The sequence below is a fragment of the Echiichthys vipera genome (assembly GCF_963691815.1).
Source record: "Echiichthys vipera genome assembly, chromosome: 20".
In the NCBI taxonomy this organism is placed as follows: Eukaryota; Metazoa; Chordata; class Actinopteri; order Perciformes; family Trachinidae; genus Echiichthys; species Echiichthys vipera.
This window is the reverse complement of record NC_139845.1, coordinates 17,222,557-17,238,835: the sequence shown is the minus strand read 5'-3', so window position 1 is coordinate 17,238,835 and position 16,279 is coordinate 17,222,557. Positions and strand designations below refer to the sequence as shown.

At 42.5% G+C, this 16,279-nt stretch overlaps 1 protein-coding gene across 4 annotated transcripts in view; it reads right to left on the bottom strand.

The window, feature by feature from the left end:
* LOC310962756 (pleckstrin homology domain-containing family A member 5-like) overlaps positions 1–16,279 on the bottom strand; it is a 207,314-nt gene that overhangs the window by 12,927 nt on the left and 178,108 nt on the right. For 2 of the 4 annotated variants that reach the window (XM_083935313.1, XM_083935314.1), the window contains 8 exons: positions 14,763–14,882; positions 11,004–11,057; positions 3,944–4,006; positions 3,624–3,704; positions 3,381–3,533; positions 2,100–2,201; positions 1,874–1,982; positions 1,681–1,727 (listed from right to left, as the gene is read on the bottom strand). In XM_083935313.1, the coding sequence (XP_083791439.1) occupies positions 1,681–1,727; positions 1,874–1,982; positions 2,100–2,201; positions 3,381–3,533; positions 3,624–3,704; positions 3,944–4,006; positions 11,004–11,057; positions 14,763–14,882 (729 nt within the window). The remainder of the gene's footprint in view (positions 1–1,680; positions 1,728–1,873; positions 1,983–2,099; positions 2,202–3,380; positions 3,534–3,623; positions 3,705–3,943; positions 4,007–11,003; positions 11,058–14,762; positions 14,883–16,279) is intronic. The other 2 variants (XM_083935315.1, XM_083935316.1) reach the window with 2 other exon arrangements.

The window sequence follows — 16,279 nt, the reverse complement described above, 5'->3', positions numbered from 1 at the left end:
GAATGCGGCTCTTCGTTGTATATTAGATTTGAGATATGAAAATGGTGAAGATGAATGTAAAAATGGCCTCAAGCCCACAGAAACGTCTGATGGATGGCGGTCACAGTTAAGGTGTGGACGGAGGGAGCAGACATGGGAGTGGAGGTGGGGTTGGGGGGGCATGAAGGTTTTCACTGGTTCTTACGCTGTGCGCTCCGTTCCTGGGGCCGGCCTTGCGGTCCTCGGGGCGGTGCGTGTGGGGGGGCAGGCGGCCGCCGGGGTGTGAGTGGTGGGGGGGCACTAGAGGGGGGCGCTCTGAGGAGTCGTAGTACTGGGGGAGGGGCGGGCGGGGGGGCACACTGTCGCCCTCCTTGAGAGGACTGAGTGGCAGCAGCGTCACTGCCTGTTGAGTTAACACAGCTGGTCTCATTCGGAGGAAATCGTATTACAGGACTATTACTTCACTGAAAACAGCTGCTGCTAGACAAGAGGCTGATGAGAGCACAGAGTGTGAACTACGAGAGCAGTGGAACTAAAACACAGAGCTGGAAGATGCTAGAAGACTTCACAGAGCTGGGGGGACCTGCAGAGGTGTGTGCACGTCTGTGGCTGTAATGTGTGCATGTCTGTGGCTGTAATGTGTGCATGTCTATTGTAATGTGTGCACATCTGTGGCTGTAACGTGTGCATGTCTGTGGCTGTAATGTGTGCATGTCTATATCTGTAATGTGTGCACGTCTGTGGCTGTAATGTGTGCATGTCTATTGTAATGTGTGCACATCTGTGGCTGTAACGTGTGCATGTCTGTGGCTGTAATGTGTGCATGTCTGTGGCTGTAATGTGTGCATGTCTTTGGCTGTAATGTGTGCATGTCTGTGGCTGTAATGTGTGCATGTCTGTGTTTGTAATGTGTGCACGTCTATATCTGTAATGTGTGCACGTCTATATCTGTAATGTGTGCATGTCTTTGGCTGTAATGTGTGCATGTCTGTGGCTGTAATGTGTGCACGTCTGTGGCTGTAATGTGTGCACGTCTATGGCTGTAATGTGTGCATGTCTGTGGCTGTAATGTGTGCATGTGTGTGGCTGTAATGTGTGCATGTCTGTGGCTGTAATGTGTGCATGTCTGTGACTGTAATGTGTGCATGTCTGGGGCTGTAATGTGTGCACGTCTGTGGCTGTAATGAGTGCACATCTGTGGCTGTAACGTGTGCATGTCTGTGGCTGTAACGCATGCATGTCTGTGGCCGTGCCAACTGCAAAGACACATCAGCCAGGCAGCAGTCAAACCTGCCCCAATAACGCAAGAAACCTTCAGAGTTTGGCACAGAGCTACATTGTTAAAAAATCACGACAAGAGGAGAAATAATGGGCAGTGATGGACATCATGAAAAGGTTGTTTCTTGGAATAGAAAGATTTAGTGCGCCTTGTAAAATGCTCTGCAGTAGTGTAAAAAAATACTAAAAAAACCACAGCAAACAGACTGATCTCAAGAGATAAATGCAGTGCTGAGAATACCTGAAGAATTGTTGATATCCTGCCAGCGTGTGTCTCTAAGATGCCCAAGCCTAAAATCACAGACTCATTCTGTCTTCCAAAATGACCTTTAAGACATTCAATTGGAGCCGGAGGCTGAACACATTTCAGACAGCTGACAGTCAGTGTGGTCTAATGATGCGAGTGTGTGCCGTGGGGCTCACCTCATTCTTCTGTAGACTGGAGAGCGGTTTGGAACCAGGCAAACCTGCTGAAAATGGAGAGAAGGAGAACAGGACTTTAACATTTTCCACAACAGAGACAAACAATTAAAAAAAAGCATATGTAGTCATGTACTTAATGTTAATCACATCCAATAATTATGAAATTGATCTGAGAATTAATGGAGACTCTCACTGCTGTCTGTGCTCCGCTGGGGTTTGTTTTTGGCCAGGGCCTCCATCACGTCCTGGATCCTCCACAGCTCCTTCTGGATCTGGATGTGCCGCTGGCTCGGAGGCTCCGTCTGAGGACACACACACACACACAAACACAGATGCTGTTAAAAGCTTGATCACCACAGAAGGTGTTTGTGTGTGTGTCTGTGTGTGTGCGTGTGTGTGTGTGAGAGAGTGTGTGTTACCTGTGGGCTCCCCAGGGCCTCCAGCTGCTCCAGCAGGTTGGACTTGGCAAGAGTGACGTCTGCCCCCAACCTGTCGTAATCCCTCCAGGAACGCTCCAGCTCCTGAAACCAGGACACCAGCCAACAGGAGGCTCAATGGAATGTGTGTGTGTGTGTGTGTGTGTGTGTGTGTGTGTGTGTGTGTGTGTGTGTGTGTGTGTGTGTGTGTGTGTGTGTGTGTGTGTGTGTGTGTGTGTGTGTGTGTGTGTGTGTGTGTGTGTGTGTGTGTGTGTGTGTGTGTGTGTGTGTGTGTGTGTGTGTGTGCGTGTGTGTATGTGTGATATATGAAAAAAAATTATACACTGACTACTTGAGATAATATTTGTCTCCAACACACTACAGATTTCTGTGCGTGGATGGAGGAGAGCGACAGAAGCACCACGTTGATGGAACAGCCTGAGACCTAAATCCTGCTAAATCACTAGTTGAATACGTCACTGACATAAACAGCCTCCTATAGCTCTTTCTTTCTGTAGTGGTGCTAAAAGTGATATGTTCTCATTTAGCACCGCTCTCCTAGGATCGCACCACACAGGTAGGAAATATCAGGGCATCATCAACATAACAAAAACTTCTTTTTATCATTACATACAGCTGTTTTTTCAGGACACCTAAGCTTCACTTCTTAATGCGCTGTGTAGCCCTGCGTGTCAAACTGTGACGCTCCACTACAGTCTGTATAAATGCTTTTGTAATGTAACTACAGAGGTACACGAACCGCAGCCTCCTGGGGGAAAGTCCTGTGTTTGTTTGACCTGACCACCACCCCGAACCTCCTCCCTACAAGGGCTTTGTCGGGCTTCATCCTGGAGGACTCGCTCTGAGTGTCTAATATTGCCCGGGATGTGTTTAAAGATGAAAGCCCAGTGCGTCTCAGGGGTGCCTTGTATGAAGGTATTAAATGCAGTGGGTCGTGACAAATTATAGTATTATTTATATCTCCTGGAAGCTCCAAAAAGGAAACAACTCCTCGGAGCTCTCCTAAACATCAGCAGAGATAGGACTCAATATTGTTCAGGACGTTCTTTTCCTAGTAGACCTAAGCCTAGGACCAGACACGACTGACTTGATGAATAGATGTTTCTGGATCTGACCGAGTTTTAGACCAAATGCTCCAGGGAACGGACTAAACTGCTAGTGTGGTCGTTGTTCTTTAATAAACAGTCCTGCAGTTGTGTTTGTGTGTGTGTGTGTGTGTGTGTGTGTGTGTGTGTGTGTGTGTGTTTGTGTTGCTGTGCTCACAGCGTTGACTCTGGTGAGCTCTCTGCAGGTGCTGAGGAGACCGTTCTGCAGCACGTCCCTCTGCTGGACCAGGCTCTGCGTGGCTGCAACGTTGGAGCCGCTCTGTTCACTCAGCTCCTGACTGGCCGACAGCAGCGCCGTCTCAAGAGTGTGCTGCCACCCACACACACACACACAAATACTTATTGTACATACAAGTCTACACAGAGGCACACAAATGAATCCACGCAGTGAGAGCTGCACCTTCTCTCTGTGTAGTTGCTGCAGTTTCTCCTCCTGCATCCTCACCGCCTTGTCCTGCTCACACAGCCTGCTCAGCTTGGTCTGACACACACACACACACACACACACACACACACACACACACACACACACACACACACACACACACACACACACACACACACACACACACACACACACACACACACACACACACACACACACACACACACACACACACACACACACACACACACACACACACACACACAAACAGACACACTTCAACTACTTGCTTTGATACCTATGATGTATTTCACCGCAAGCTGGGTTTGGCTTACATCGATGTCGGCCTCCTCTGTGCGTTGGATGAAGGAGCCGTCTTTGAAGTCGTCTGGACTGATCTGAAACGAAGAGCACAGTCAGATATGGACAGCAGGGGGTGACAACAACACATCTGTTCCGTTAGGATGGAGAGCTGCTGGGAGCTCCAGCCACCAAGAGTTCTCCTCCAAAATCTTACTTCATGCAATTTTGGGTGAAAAGAATGACCTGACAATCTCTTTTTATTCCTTAATTTCTCCTCATGCATAGAAGATGTAGTCTGTCAAAGTGAGGGTTAACCAAGGATATGACTAATCTGATACATTTCTGAAAATAACAGAATTTGATGTGAATTATATATAAATTCTGTGAAAAGACGAATAGTATTTTCCCCCAAATGCTACAGATTTTTAGAGAGAGACTCTTCATAGGCGGCAGTGAGGGAATGAGGGATGAGTGCTTCGTGCATATTCACTAATCCTGTTTACACAGGTGTTACCAGGGATATTGTGGCCTAATATTATAATGCAGAGATAGATGGAGAGGGGGGGGGGGGGGGGCAGATGAAAGCTAATAATAAAATTGAGCCCCAAACTATTATATGTATATTCATCAAATGCAGAGTGTCATTTCTGCCTAATCCATTTTTTTTCTCCTCCACTTTAAGACTCTGATTTACTCACTAAAATCCCAGGTAAGTGTCCCTGACAATAGTAAACAATTATATAAAATACTGATCAGTTAATCTACATTCATTCATTATCAAGCTTCCAGAGCAGACTGTCCTGTGATTGGTCGAGCCAGACAGGAAGCTTTGCAGACACAACTCAGGACCCTTAAAGTGCTTACACAACAGGCAACATTGTGTTATTTTATTATTATAATAGAAAGACACTTGAATCGATCAATCAATCAAAGACTTGTTCTGAGAAAAGAAGGTACTTTTAGTGATTAAAATTATATTTTAGTCATAATTCTTTTCCTTTTTTGTTTAAGTGGTTTTTGCTTAGAGATGAAAATACAGCGTTCTCTCTATTTCAGTTCTCCATCTACAGATATAGTGTGTTAATAATACAGAAACTGACTCTTATGTTAGACTAAAGGTAGCCATAAATCCAATATATAGTATAAGGTGTTATTTTCTAGCTTATACTGTACAAATGTCTGTAACTAAACCCCTTCTTTAGGGGGTTGGGCGGTTGAAGGACCCCACATGCCACCGCGTCCCTCCGCTTCTGAAACCAAACCTTTATAACTCTATGATTTATGTATAACCTGCTTTAGGTTAGAGAGATGCTTGATCTGTGTCAGCCACAACCTGAGTATGAAGAGTGCCTGTGAGACCAAATCCAGGGGAAAAAGGTCTGCAGTGACTAGTGGTCATTTCACCTTAGCCATGTATCGCTGTGGCATCAATAGAAATACACCTCTCCATATTTTGTGCATATGTAGATATGTCGACCATTTATGAATGAATATTCCTATTGATTCCAATTGCTTTTCATGTAAAGGGACAATAGCCAACTTTTCTGTTTTAACTTATTGTAACATTATATAATTGCTGACTGCACAATATAATGACTATGGAATAATGACATTGGTTTCCTTTAAGTCTCCCTTTCATGATGGAATTTTGTCTGCCACCGGGTACAATTGACAGGGAGAGGGACGACTTGCTTTATGGCACAAAGGAAGAAGATGGCAATTATAAAGGCAATTTAATATCCCTAGATATACAGTCTTAATGTTACACTTAGAGATGTTCCGATACCATTTTTTCGCTTCCCATACCTATTCTGATACTCATGCTGTGGGTATCGGCTGACACAGAGTACAGATACTGATACCAGTGTGTTGAAAAAAAAGAGAAAAAGATCTTACTACGCCTGCATGACTGTGATATGATTGATTATTGTGATAAGGCCTGGCTCAGGTTAAACCCTTTGTAAACATGAATGAATACAGCAAATGGAAGCCATTTATTCCTACATTTAGTTTTAAATAGAACAGTATAAAACAGTATTGCAACGGCAACTTAACTAAATAAATATAGGAATAATTACGAACAGGAACTACTAAGAATTATTAAACTGATTAATTAAAGATTACGAAGAGCCTTGTTAGAGCTAACGGAGCTAACTAAATAGATTCCTATTTCTAATAAATTATGTGGTAAGTATCGGAATCGGAGTATTTAGCTAAGTAAACTCAACAAAATAGCTTACAGGTAGCATAAATGGCAAACGGGGGAACAACCGGAGTAATTGTGGAAACACTAACGTTATCAGGCAAAAGAATAAGAAGGGGGAGAGCTATAAGAACCATTTTTTCTACTCTCAGTAGGCAACAAAAGCTGCCAACATATACCTTTTGTTTCACTCTGCCTTTATCATGGCACTGATATTGGGATTTCTGCTTTAAAAATGGGATTCTTACAGTTGTTTGCTCTGGACAGTAGTCAGGCTGCTAGTGGTAGCCATGTAGCTGATGATAACTTTATATGAACACGTAACTGATCGGTTTAGTCAGGCTGACTCGATCAAAGAAAATCAAAAGACACAAATGCAGTGTTTCCTTTGCTTCCGGTAACGTTCGATCTGAGGAAAACGGAAAGCAGTCAGTATCCGGTTGTCTCTGCGACAGGGGCACCAACAATGGGGGGAGTTGAAAAGCTTTCTATTGTCACTTTAAGATATTATTGTAGTGCTCTGCCTTTTTTCTCATAGTAATATCCACATATTGTGTCACCTAAATTGATTTTACAGGCCAATAACACGACTATGTATCTGCTGTGGAAAACAGATAATTGCCCACCTAAAGAGCTCTCTGTGCAAAATTAAACACAGACACCGTAAGAAAAAAAAACATTCAATGCAGCAGTGTTACGCAACCGAACAGCTTCTTATACAGCCGGGACATAAACTACAGCTTCTGCCGTTTCCTCCTACAGAACAGAGAGGGAGGCTGTTGGCTCAGACAGATGTGATAGATGAGGGCAGGCAGAGGCAGATTGTTAGCGGTCTGCAGTAAAGTGATAAAATCCTCTGACAATTCCTCCGAGTGAATTTTACACACCACATTATTATGTTCTGAGAAAGGATGGTACAAACCCACACAGAGAGAGGCTGCATTGAGATGAAACCTTCAAAAATAAGACTATTCCGCCCGCTAGAAGTCATGAATAAATGTCTTACTATTAGGCTACAGGAGTTCAAACTCTGTTCTAGTTATGTGCAGAAATGACAAAAGAGGTTTAATGAAGATGTGGTTATTTTTATTTTATTTTACCTTACTGGGTAAAATATTGTACATTATACTAATTTTCTAATGGTCGGTTTGAAACTGATCAATGGATCACAGCTGGACACAATGCCTTTTGTCTTTATGCTAAGCTAGGCTAACCATGCCCAGATTCACTCATGTTGAGTGAGTGAGAGAGTGTTGAGCTATTCATTTAAACAATGGGATCATAATTCTCCACAGACCACCTGAAAAAGACAACTTTTAAGACAAACACATCCAAACAGTGTAAGCATTTCCAAAGCGATGACAACGACGAACAGTGCTTCGTGAAGACGGGCGGTGAGAGGAGAAACCCATGGCTTTGTCGCATTATAGAGAGGCAAAGTCTCTCCCCTTCTGTTGGACCCCATGGGACCTTTTTTCAGGAAAAAATATGCATGGTAGAGAACGGAGAGAGACAAATCCGTTTTTGATCTTGTTTGAATTGTGTCTTGAATACAGATTTTTTTCAATTAAAAAGATAATTTTGCAAGTCAAAAAAGCCAAAGTCTGTCTTAGTGCCACTTTTGTGTTTTGTGTTAAACCACTCATTGAACTACATCTCTCATCTCGCACAATATACTATAAGTATATATTGCCTGCTCAGCCCGCTTGCTAGCTAGCCAGCTACAGTAGCTAATTAGTTAGCCAGCTAGCTAACTTTGCAATGTTCCACAAGAATTCTTATCTAATGTGTTTTATCCAGCAACTCTATTTATTAACCAGGAAATGAAAGAAATAAACAACAATACATCCAGGCATCGTTGCTTCAGCAAGACATCACTTGCGCTACTTTGAGGTGAGTAGTATTTCGACAAATTTGAGTTTCAAAATTAATCTTTTATAGTCACGAACAATATATTTCTAATTCATGGCATAATTCAAACAGGATCAAAACATATTTTTTTCTCTGTTCACTATATTCCTTGTGTATAAGTCCCATTGTGGTCTACTTTGAAGGAGGGACTTCACCTATTTATACCATAAGCCATGTTCGCTTCAGGTCACTTCCAACAGAAAGTAATGAAATGAGATGTACTGAAACAAAAAAAAAAACTTCTCATAAACTTTAAATAATGCTAAGATGATTGACCACTGGTTAATGAATCCAAAGTGGTAAAACAAGAGGTTGCAGTGACGGGGGAAGACGTGGATACACTGGGCTACCAGGGCAAAGGTCTGGTTTGAGTTCAGTGAAGGTCAGTTGAAAGAAATAATTTATGATAGTTATAATGTAGTCAAGTATACTAAAATGTACTTGATGTGGAATAAAAACCTAAAAATTCCAATTTTGGTGTTTTCAAGTTTAAAATTTAATATAAGCAACATGCTACTTTACTCTTTAAAAAAATGGCTGAACTGAAAACTACGATTACCATGATGTTTTGATATACAGTATATGTCGAAAGTTGACCCTGACTCAAGCCAGAACCTGCCAAGGACCTTACTTGCTGATAGAGTTGCGGCCTCGGTGCCGAGTTCTCGATCATAGTGTGAATCATGAAGATTAGAGGCTCATTCTCCTTCGTCTAGCGGAGCGCCAAGGAGAAAGAGGATACAATGGTGTAATAACACAGCAGTATGTACTTGAAGGATTAATGGCTGATTTCCAGGAGCTAGAATGGGACTAACCCTCTTCCTAAAACAGGAGAAAACCATTTAACACTAACTGATCAACTTACTGAACTGGTCTAATACTTATACTGATCTTTTACACATTAAAGGACCATCCCGGTGTTTTTGCAGAAGTCCTTTCATTACAAATAACTTATCACGTCAATACATATTCAAGAAAATGGTTTGGGAAAAGGAAGTACATGTAGGGAACAGGAACATATCTTCAAATAGACTCTTTGTACAATAAGCATGTAAACAGTTAACCCCTCCCTCCTATACAGCCTGTCTCTCCCTGAAGCACACGACCTTTTCAGAGCCAAGCAGTCATATTCAATAATGCAGGAGCTGTAGGGAGGCCAAAAATAAGCAGCACATTTTGATGCCTGCCATGATCAGGGTATGCCTCTGTGAACTGGTGACAGGTTAGGTTTTTCTTGCAATTAGCCTGCTGTAATACAATGTTAGAGAGATTCCAGTAGACACATCCATATTATTTCTAACAGAAAGAGTTGCGGCAGATAACAAATGCTTGCCACAGGTAAATAACCAGCCACTCGCTGTACACCATAACTCTTATCCTAGGTTCCGATAAAAGCCTCCACTTAAGCAGAATTTTGACATTTACATTTACTTCCCCTAGTTTGTTGTCTGAGCTGTTGTCCTGGGTTTACAAGGTTGACATTTGCAAGAAATCAGAGAGGCTGAGTGTTGCAGCACTTATGTACATACACATCAGACTGTGAGTAATGTTTAAAACAGCTCCAAGCAGTGTGCAAATGTTATGATAGCTTTGCAAATTAAACAGTTGTTAACTTTTTACCGATCCATCAAGGAGCTGACAGTGTCTATGCACATTGTTGCTTAGCTACCAAAAGTGTGGTCCCTCTACTTCTGCATATTATTTTGCCATGGGCCTTTTCTTATCTATAGATAATCATCTATTTGCAATAAATATCATTACAAATGTTTTTTTCGTCAATAGACCTTATACATTTTTCAGTCACTACAGTTCAGCGCACTTGCAGAGCAGCCACCAAACACTAAAACAGCCCGCATGCCAGTCTCAGGTTTTACCTCCAAGTCTAAAATTTTAGTGTCTCCCTTCATCATCCGTGATGTGAAAATATCAGCTTTTCACACAGTGCTAGTTGTCATAGTTCAGATACAAAATCTTAACGCTCCACAAAGCACCTCTGCTGCTGAAGAGTTGTTGTACCAGTGTTGAGTTCAGAATTTTTCAGACTTCACTAACATGCTCTGCATTTCCTTCCCCCTTTCTCCATTCTGTCACAGTTAGATTTGTAGTCAATTTTTAAAGACTGCAGAGATTTAGACTCGGACAGCCATGCTGTCATCCTGCGTTGTTCTGTGTAGAACAATCCAGCTAAAACCAAGTGTGATTTGACTGACTGGGTTCTGTTTGACGCAGGATCTTCTTGACCGATGACTCAAATCATAGACATCTAGGGGGCGGCCCTATCTGCAATATTATGTAGCTGCTCTGAAGGTAAGCACGTCCATTTCAATGCAAGAAAATATCAAATTCAAATTTGACTTTATCATATTGTCAATTTGTTTTCACAGCCCATGACTTCAGTGCTGATAATCAGTGTCAGGGCTTGAATACAACAATTCCCCACACACAAAATTCAAAATCAGTGATGCACAACCAGTTTCAACGCTCTGCGAGATGAATTCAAATGAAGCCAAAAGCTACCTGTAGGTTAGCTTACTTCAAAAAGGCATGGTATGCATTGGAAAATGGTCAGCAACAATAAAGTAAAAGGCCTTAAATATGAAAAACACCAGTATGGTCCTCTATCTTACCTAGATTACCTAAATCAATACAGACAAAATGGCCGGCAGTTAAGAAACTGGGGAAAAGAGCTAAACCTGCTGCTTTAAGGCTCAGAAGCAGTTTGAGCTAACACAAGATAGTTTAAAGGATTCTGAATACACAGGCCTAGAGCTAAAGAAAGATGAACAAGAAATAGAGATAGAAATAGAAGTCTGGAACTGAGGTTATCATAAATGTATAGGAATGTAAGTTGAAACAAGAAAAGTTAGCTTCCACTAATGGTTAAAAAAATGTTCTGTGACGCACTGGTACTGGACTTGCTTTAAAGTTTGGACTTGGTAGAGACAGAGTTGGACAGGAGTAAGCTCGAGAGTCCTCACCTGGCTGTCCAGGTAAATAAGGTTCCTCTGGAGGTGATGAGAAAGAACATCAGTCTGCAGTAGCCGCAGAAGAAGGAAGAGAAGACCCAAGAAAAGTGAGAGGAGAAGGAGGAAGACGATGGAAAAAGGGAGTCAACGGTACATTTCAACAGGAATGAAGAGATCATAAAAAGGGAAGGCAGCGGATCATTGATTATAGTTGTCATGCACAGATATTGTAAAAAGAAAGAAGTTTAGTTGGCATTGAAGTTGGTACTGAACGGTTAAACATCTCATTCTAAATCAAGCTAAAATCATGCAATCTGATGCACAATTAGCATCACTCTGCATCTGAGAAAGAACGTTAAACTAACAAACATAGCTTAACAAAGTCAGCTGGCTAAAACCAGATACAAAATGGAACTATTTACAATTAACTTTGACCTCCTGAGTGTCAGAACTACGGAGGAGTGGCCTGAGCAGTGCCCATCTCCTAAAAAAAAACTCAATGTGTCACTGTAGTGTGGACAGTACATGCAGATGAACGGCGTCATGTCTGCCTGAGCAACAGACGTTTTGCCGCCTTGGGGGAAGCTCTGTGGACATGGAGATGAACAGCGCCTGGGAGTTACTGGTTTACCACTGCCCCGATTGGTTAGTTTGCTTATGGGACTTTTCCGCAGTGTGTCGGGCCGAACCATGTCCCTTAGCTGTGGTATAATCACAGACACCGAAAGATGTCAGTAAAGATTGTCCGATAACAGCATTTTGTCAGGTGCCGGGGTTACACAACGTGGTCACATAAGATGCAAAAAGTCTACTTCCAACATTGCAAAACTATTAGCTATGTCTGACCCATGAATCAGTTACATTAGAATAAAAAGGGTCATGACTGTTTCTACCGTCGTTCAGCATGTTTGAGATGCAGAGGTTCTGTGTTTAGAACACATGCAGTGCATGGAGAACTGCCCGGTACCTTCAGTAGATATTTACATCCACAAAATCCCAGGACTAATGTAGACATGATGTACAAAAAATGAATCACTGTTTACTTCACTTAGCTGTTCACTTCACTTAGCTTATCAGTGAGTTGTGAAAATAGAAGACATTACAGTAAAACAATATTTGAGCGCTATCACCATATTACTATTTCCAGAATCCCAAATCATACAGGATCCAATCTAATATCACAACATCATTTTATATCTATATATTATATTGGCTAGGTTTTTGTTTTAACCACATGCTAATTGTAACGACATTACCACTCAAATAGTATATTCTGCAATATGAATCATAGAATTTACAAAACTTCGCAAATGACTGATAGCATGCCGCAGTGCAAGTCTTCATAACCTTTTTGGTATATCAGTCACACTGAACACCAACTGTTCATGCATTATACAATAAGATCCAAATAAGGGTTAGGCTGATGAGGTTAATGACCGCAAATAAAAACAGCCCACTCACGATGTACATCGAGCTTAATAAGAGACAACAGATGCCATATTGTTTGATGCACCGGCTTCTATTCATCCATGCTCTCCTGGCCTAAAACCACAAAAAGACCTCAAGCTGACATGCATGGACACATGCTCAAACACACATATACACAGGTGCAAAATACAGCCCATAAATCCACACATCATTTCCCCAAATCCCCAACACCCACCATCCTGCGAGTATGTTAATGCTAGCACAATACTCCAAAATGAAATTGAATTTGAGGTGTTCTTATAGCCAAATGATAGATTTTGACTAAAATGTCCAAAAATACAACACCATCTGCAACTGGTCAAACGTGTGACTGTGATATCTATTACTAAACTTGTGACTGTATGTGTGTAACTGTTCGTCACCATTGCCGCCAGTTATTATGGATTTTCTAGCACAAAGATCAAAGCCGAGTTCTCCTGCACTGGTGGTCACTGGGGGCACTTATTGTTGTTTGTTTGCATACTTTGATTTGTTTGCATACTTTGATCTCAGCCAGATGGCCGTATGGTCACTCATCCTGAATGTGGTTCTGCTCTGTAGCAGATTTTGAATGGCTTACAGCAGTGATCCAGAGTATTTATCCCCCTTGTGGGACAGTCAATAAGGTGTAGGCAGTCAGCCATAACCTTCTTAAAGCTATCCCGATTGAAGTCTCCAGCGAGAATGAGCGTAGCGTCAGGATTACCAGTCTGTGAGCAGTTCAGGTCTTCGCAAAGATCTGACAGGGCAGACTCTACACTCGCTTGTGGTGGCATGTAGACAGTTGTGATAATGACTGATGTAAATTCCCTTGATAGATTTAATGGTGCAGTTGATTGAAAATAAAATTAGCAGGAACTGGATAGTATTTTAATATTCCTACCGTCACATCAGTCCTTATTCTCCTCCTCCCTTTTTCTTCCTGTGTTCTGTCAAATCGGAATATAAAAAAGGAGTCAGCGGTTGAATGGCGCTGTCCGGTATTCCAGGATATAGCCAAGTTGCAGACATTACAGTTCCTGATACCTCTTTGTAAACGGATACGGGCATGCAGATCATCCAGTTCATTATCCAGTGTCAGTATGCTGGCTAGTAGGATACTTGGCAGATAACATCCATGTGGTCGGGATCTCAGCTGGTGGTTAATCCTTCCATTCTTGTCTTGGTTCCTCCTCCCATGTTGAGATGGATGCGGAGATGGTCTTGTTTGTCTATGTGGTTGGGATCGTGGTTGGTGTTTATCCCCTCCACCTTTTCCTCAGTGTTTTCTCTGATGCTTACATTTGAAAACATTGATCGCCCAGGTAGCAGTCCTCAGGAAGAGCAAACAGTTGCATAAATTTAGCAGAGCTAACGAAGAGGCTGACGAAGAGGTCTGTGCCTTCTAGAAAGAAAGGGTTCCAATTGTGTTTGTCGTAACCGGTACCAAGAATTGATGTTTTAGTGGAAACAAATCTTGCTTTTCTGTGTTACTTAACCAAAGAGGCAAGGATCAATTGGCCTTTTGGCATTCAGTGTGTTGGAAGCAGCCTACCAAAATGTATTATAAATCATCCCTCAGCATTAATGTCTGCATCAAATTTCACGGCAATTCTGTTGAAGATGTCCACCTGTTGGTGGAGGAATCCATTGTCCGGTAGATGTTGAGCTATTTCACTGGATAAGTGGAAACTTCAACCAGCTGATGGTGCTTAAGGAAATTTCTCCTGGGCGGCATGGTGGTGTGGTGGTCGCCTAACAGCATTTTCTCCCCGTGTCTGTGTGGGTTCTCTCCGGGTTCTCCGGCTTCCTCCCACAGTCCAAAGACATGCACGTGTTAGGTTAGTTGATTACTCTAAATTGCCCGTAGGTGTGAATGGTTGTCTGTCTCTGTCTGTCTCTCTCTATGTGACTGGCGTCCTGTCCAGGATGTACCCCGCCTCACGCCCAATGTCAGCTGGGATCGGCTCCAGCCCCCGTGACCCCGTTAGGGACAAGCGGGTAAAGATAATGGATGGATGAAATTCCTCCCCTTCTGTACAACATTTCTTGACATCTAACATCTGCTGAGATATTTCTTGAGCAAAGTGCCGGGCCATTTGACTTTAATTGCTAACACAAAAAGACATAACTTGAGTCATTGTGTGTACAGCCTTTAGCTCGCAGAATCTTTCAGAACACACCAAATGCAATTTCATTTGGAGCAAACTAATAGTCTCACACAAGGAACCTGCCCTTGCAAATACACAATGGTTGGGAAAGCACAAATGCGTGCATGCACACACACACACACACACGTACGTACGGTACACACTCAGTGCTGACCTTAGCGTTGGGCCCCTCCAAACCCAGGGCCATTAGCTGAGCTACTGTGTGTTCCCGCAGGCTGTTGAGCTCCGCCTGCTGCCGGCGGAGCTTGATCAGGAGCAGGGTCAGCTCCTCGGGCTGCACAGAGCAACACACAGAGGAGAGAAGAGGAGCTGCCACACTGACATCAACAACACCTCCACCGATCGAAACATGAGGCAATGACTTTTAAGAGGAGAGGAACTACTACAACAGCTGATTAAATGAAAAAATTCTAACCCCATAATCATAAGATGATGCATTTAAATCCTTTATTTACCCTTGCATTTCTTTTTTACATAGAGATTAGTTAGTAAGTTTGTCTTTATTTACTCAGGAAACTTCACTGAGGTCATGACAGCCTGTTGGCTCTGCATCCATACACATGCAAGGTGGTGTCTACGTTCCGCGGTATGATGCAGGGTTGAAAAGATTAATTTAAGGATTTTTTAGGCCACTAGGGGGTAGAATAACTCCACAACAAGCTAACAGACACACAGGCCTGACATATTAAAGTTGTTCTGGCCAACAAGCAACGATTGCCTATTTACAATATAAGCACCAGCTCTCTCAAACTTTGTATTTCTGCTGTTTATGTTTAGTGCAGGGTGCTTAGTGTACAGTGAATTTATCAGAGCGTGTTTGACTGCTTGCAGTAAGACTGATTATACTCAAAGTTCAGTAAAACCAAAACAATAAACTGAAATATTACAAACGTATTAGTGACTTTAACACAGCATTTATCATCATCTTTATATTAACAATGGCTCAATGTGTTGTGTGGGAGGGGTCCATCGTAGTGGCAAACCCACAGACAATCATTGTCCAACTTCGCAGCTCTACAGTGCTTTTTAGCTTTTTGATCTTATGGTTTTGGTTTCAACTGTTTTAGCGCAGTCTCACCACTCGCATGTTGAACATCCAGCTAAAGAACGAGAAAGCTCCCTGAGGACTTACTGTGGCTCTGATTGAACCAGGTATAGGGCTGAACAGGTATGAGACCCAGGCCATTTCTGTCTGCACTATTGAGCCTCTGTTTCCTTCAAATCTGAAAAGGCTCATACATTTGACATGAGGCTCACTGAGCTAGGAAATATACTGCATCTGAGAGAGTTCAATATAACCTGTCAACCGGAGAAGAAAAGTGGCAGCCTTTCATTGACCTCATGACTTTGCTACTGGCCATTGTCATCTACTTTCAGTTTTACTGTCAGTTTGAAAAGGAGCAACCTGTGATTTCAGTTATAGATTTTTGCATGGACTAGTGCACACAAACGCGTGCCTGCAGACACAAATACAAACACCGGTCTCACACGCACCCACACAGTCACCATCATTACTTGTGACACAATGCGATAAAGGAGTGCAGCCACTGTGACAAAACAGTGCACTGCAAAAGCCATGTGGAAAATTACCGGACAAATCTTTCTCATCAAACTGCCGAGGCACTCGACTGCTGTGAAACAATCACATTATTCACAGCATGCCTCAAACAG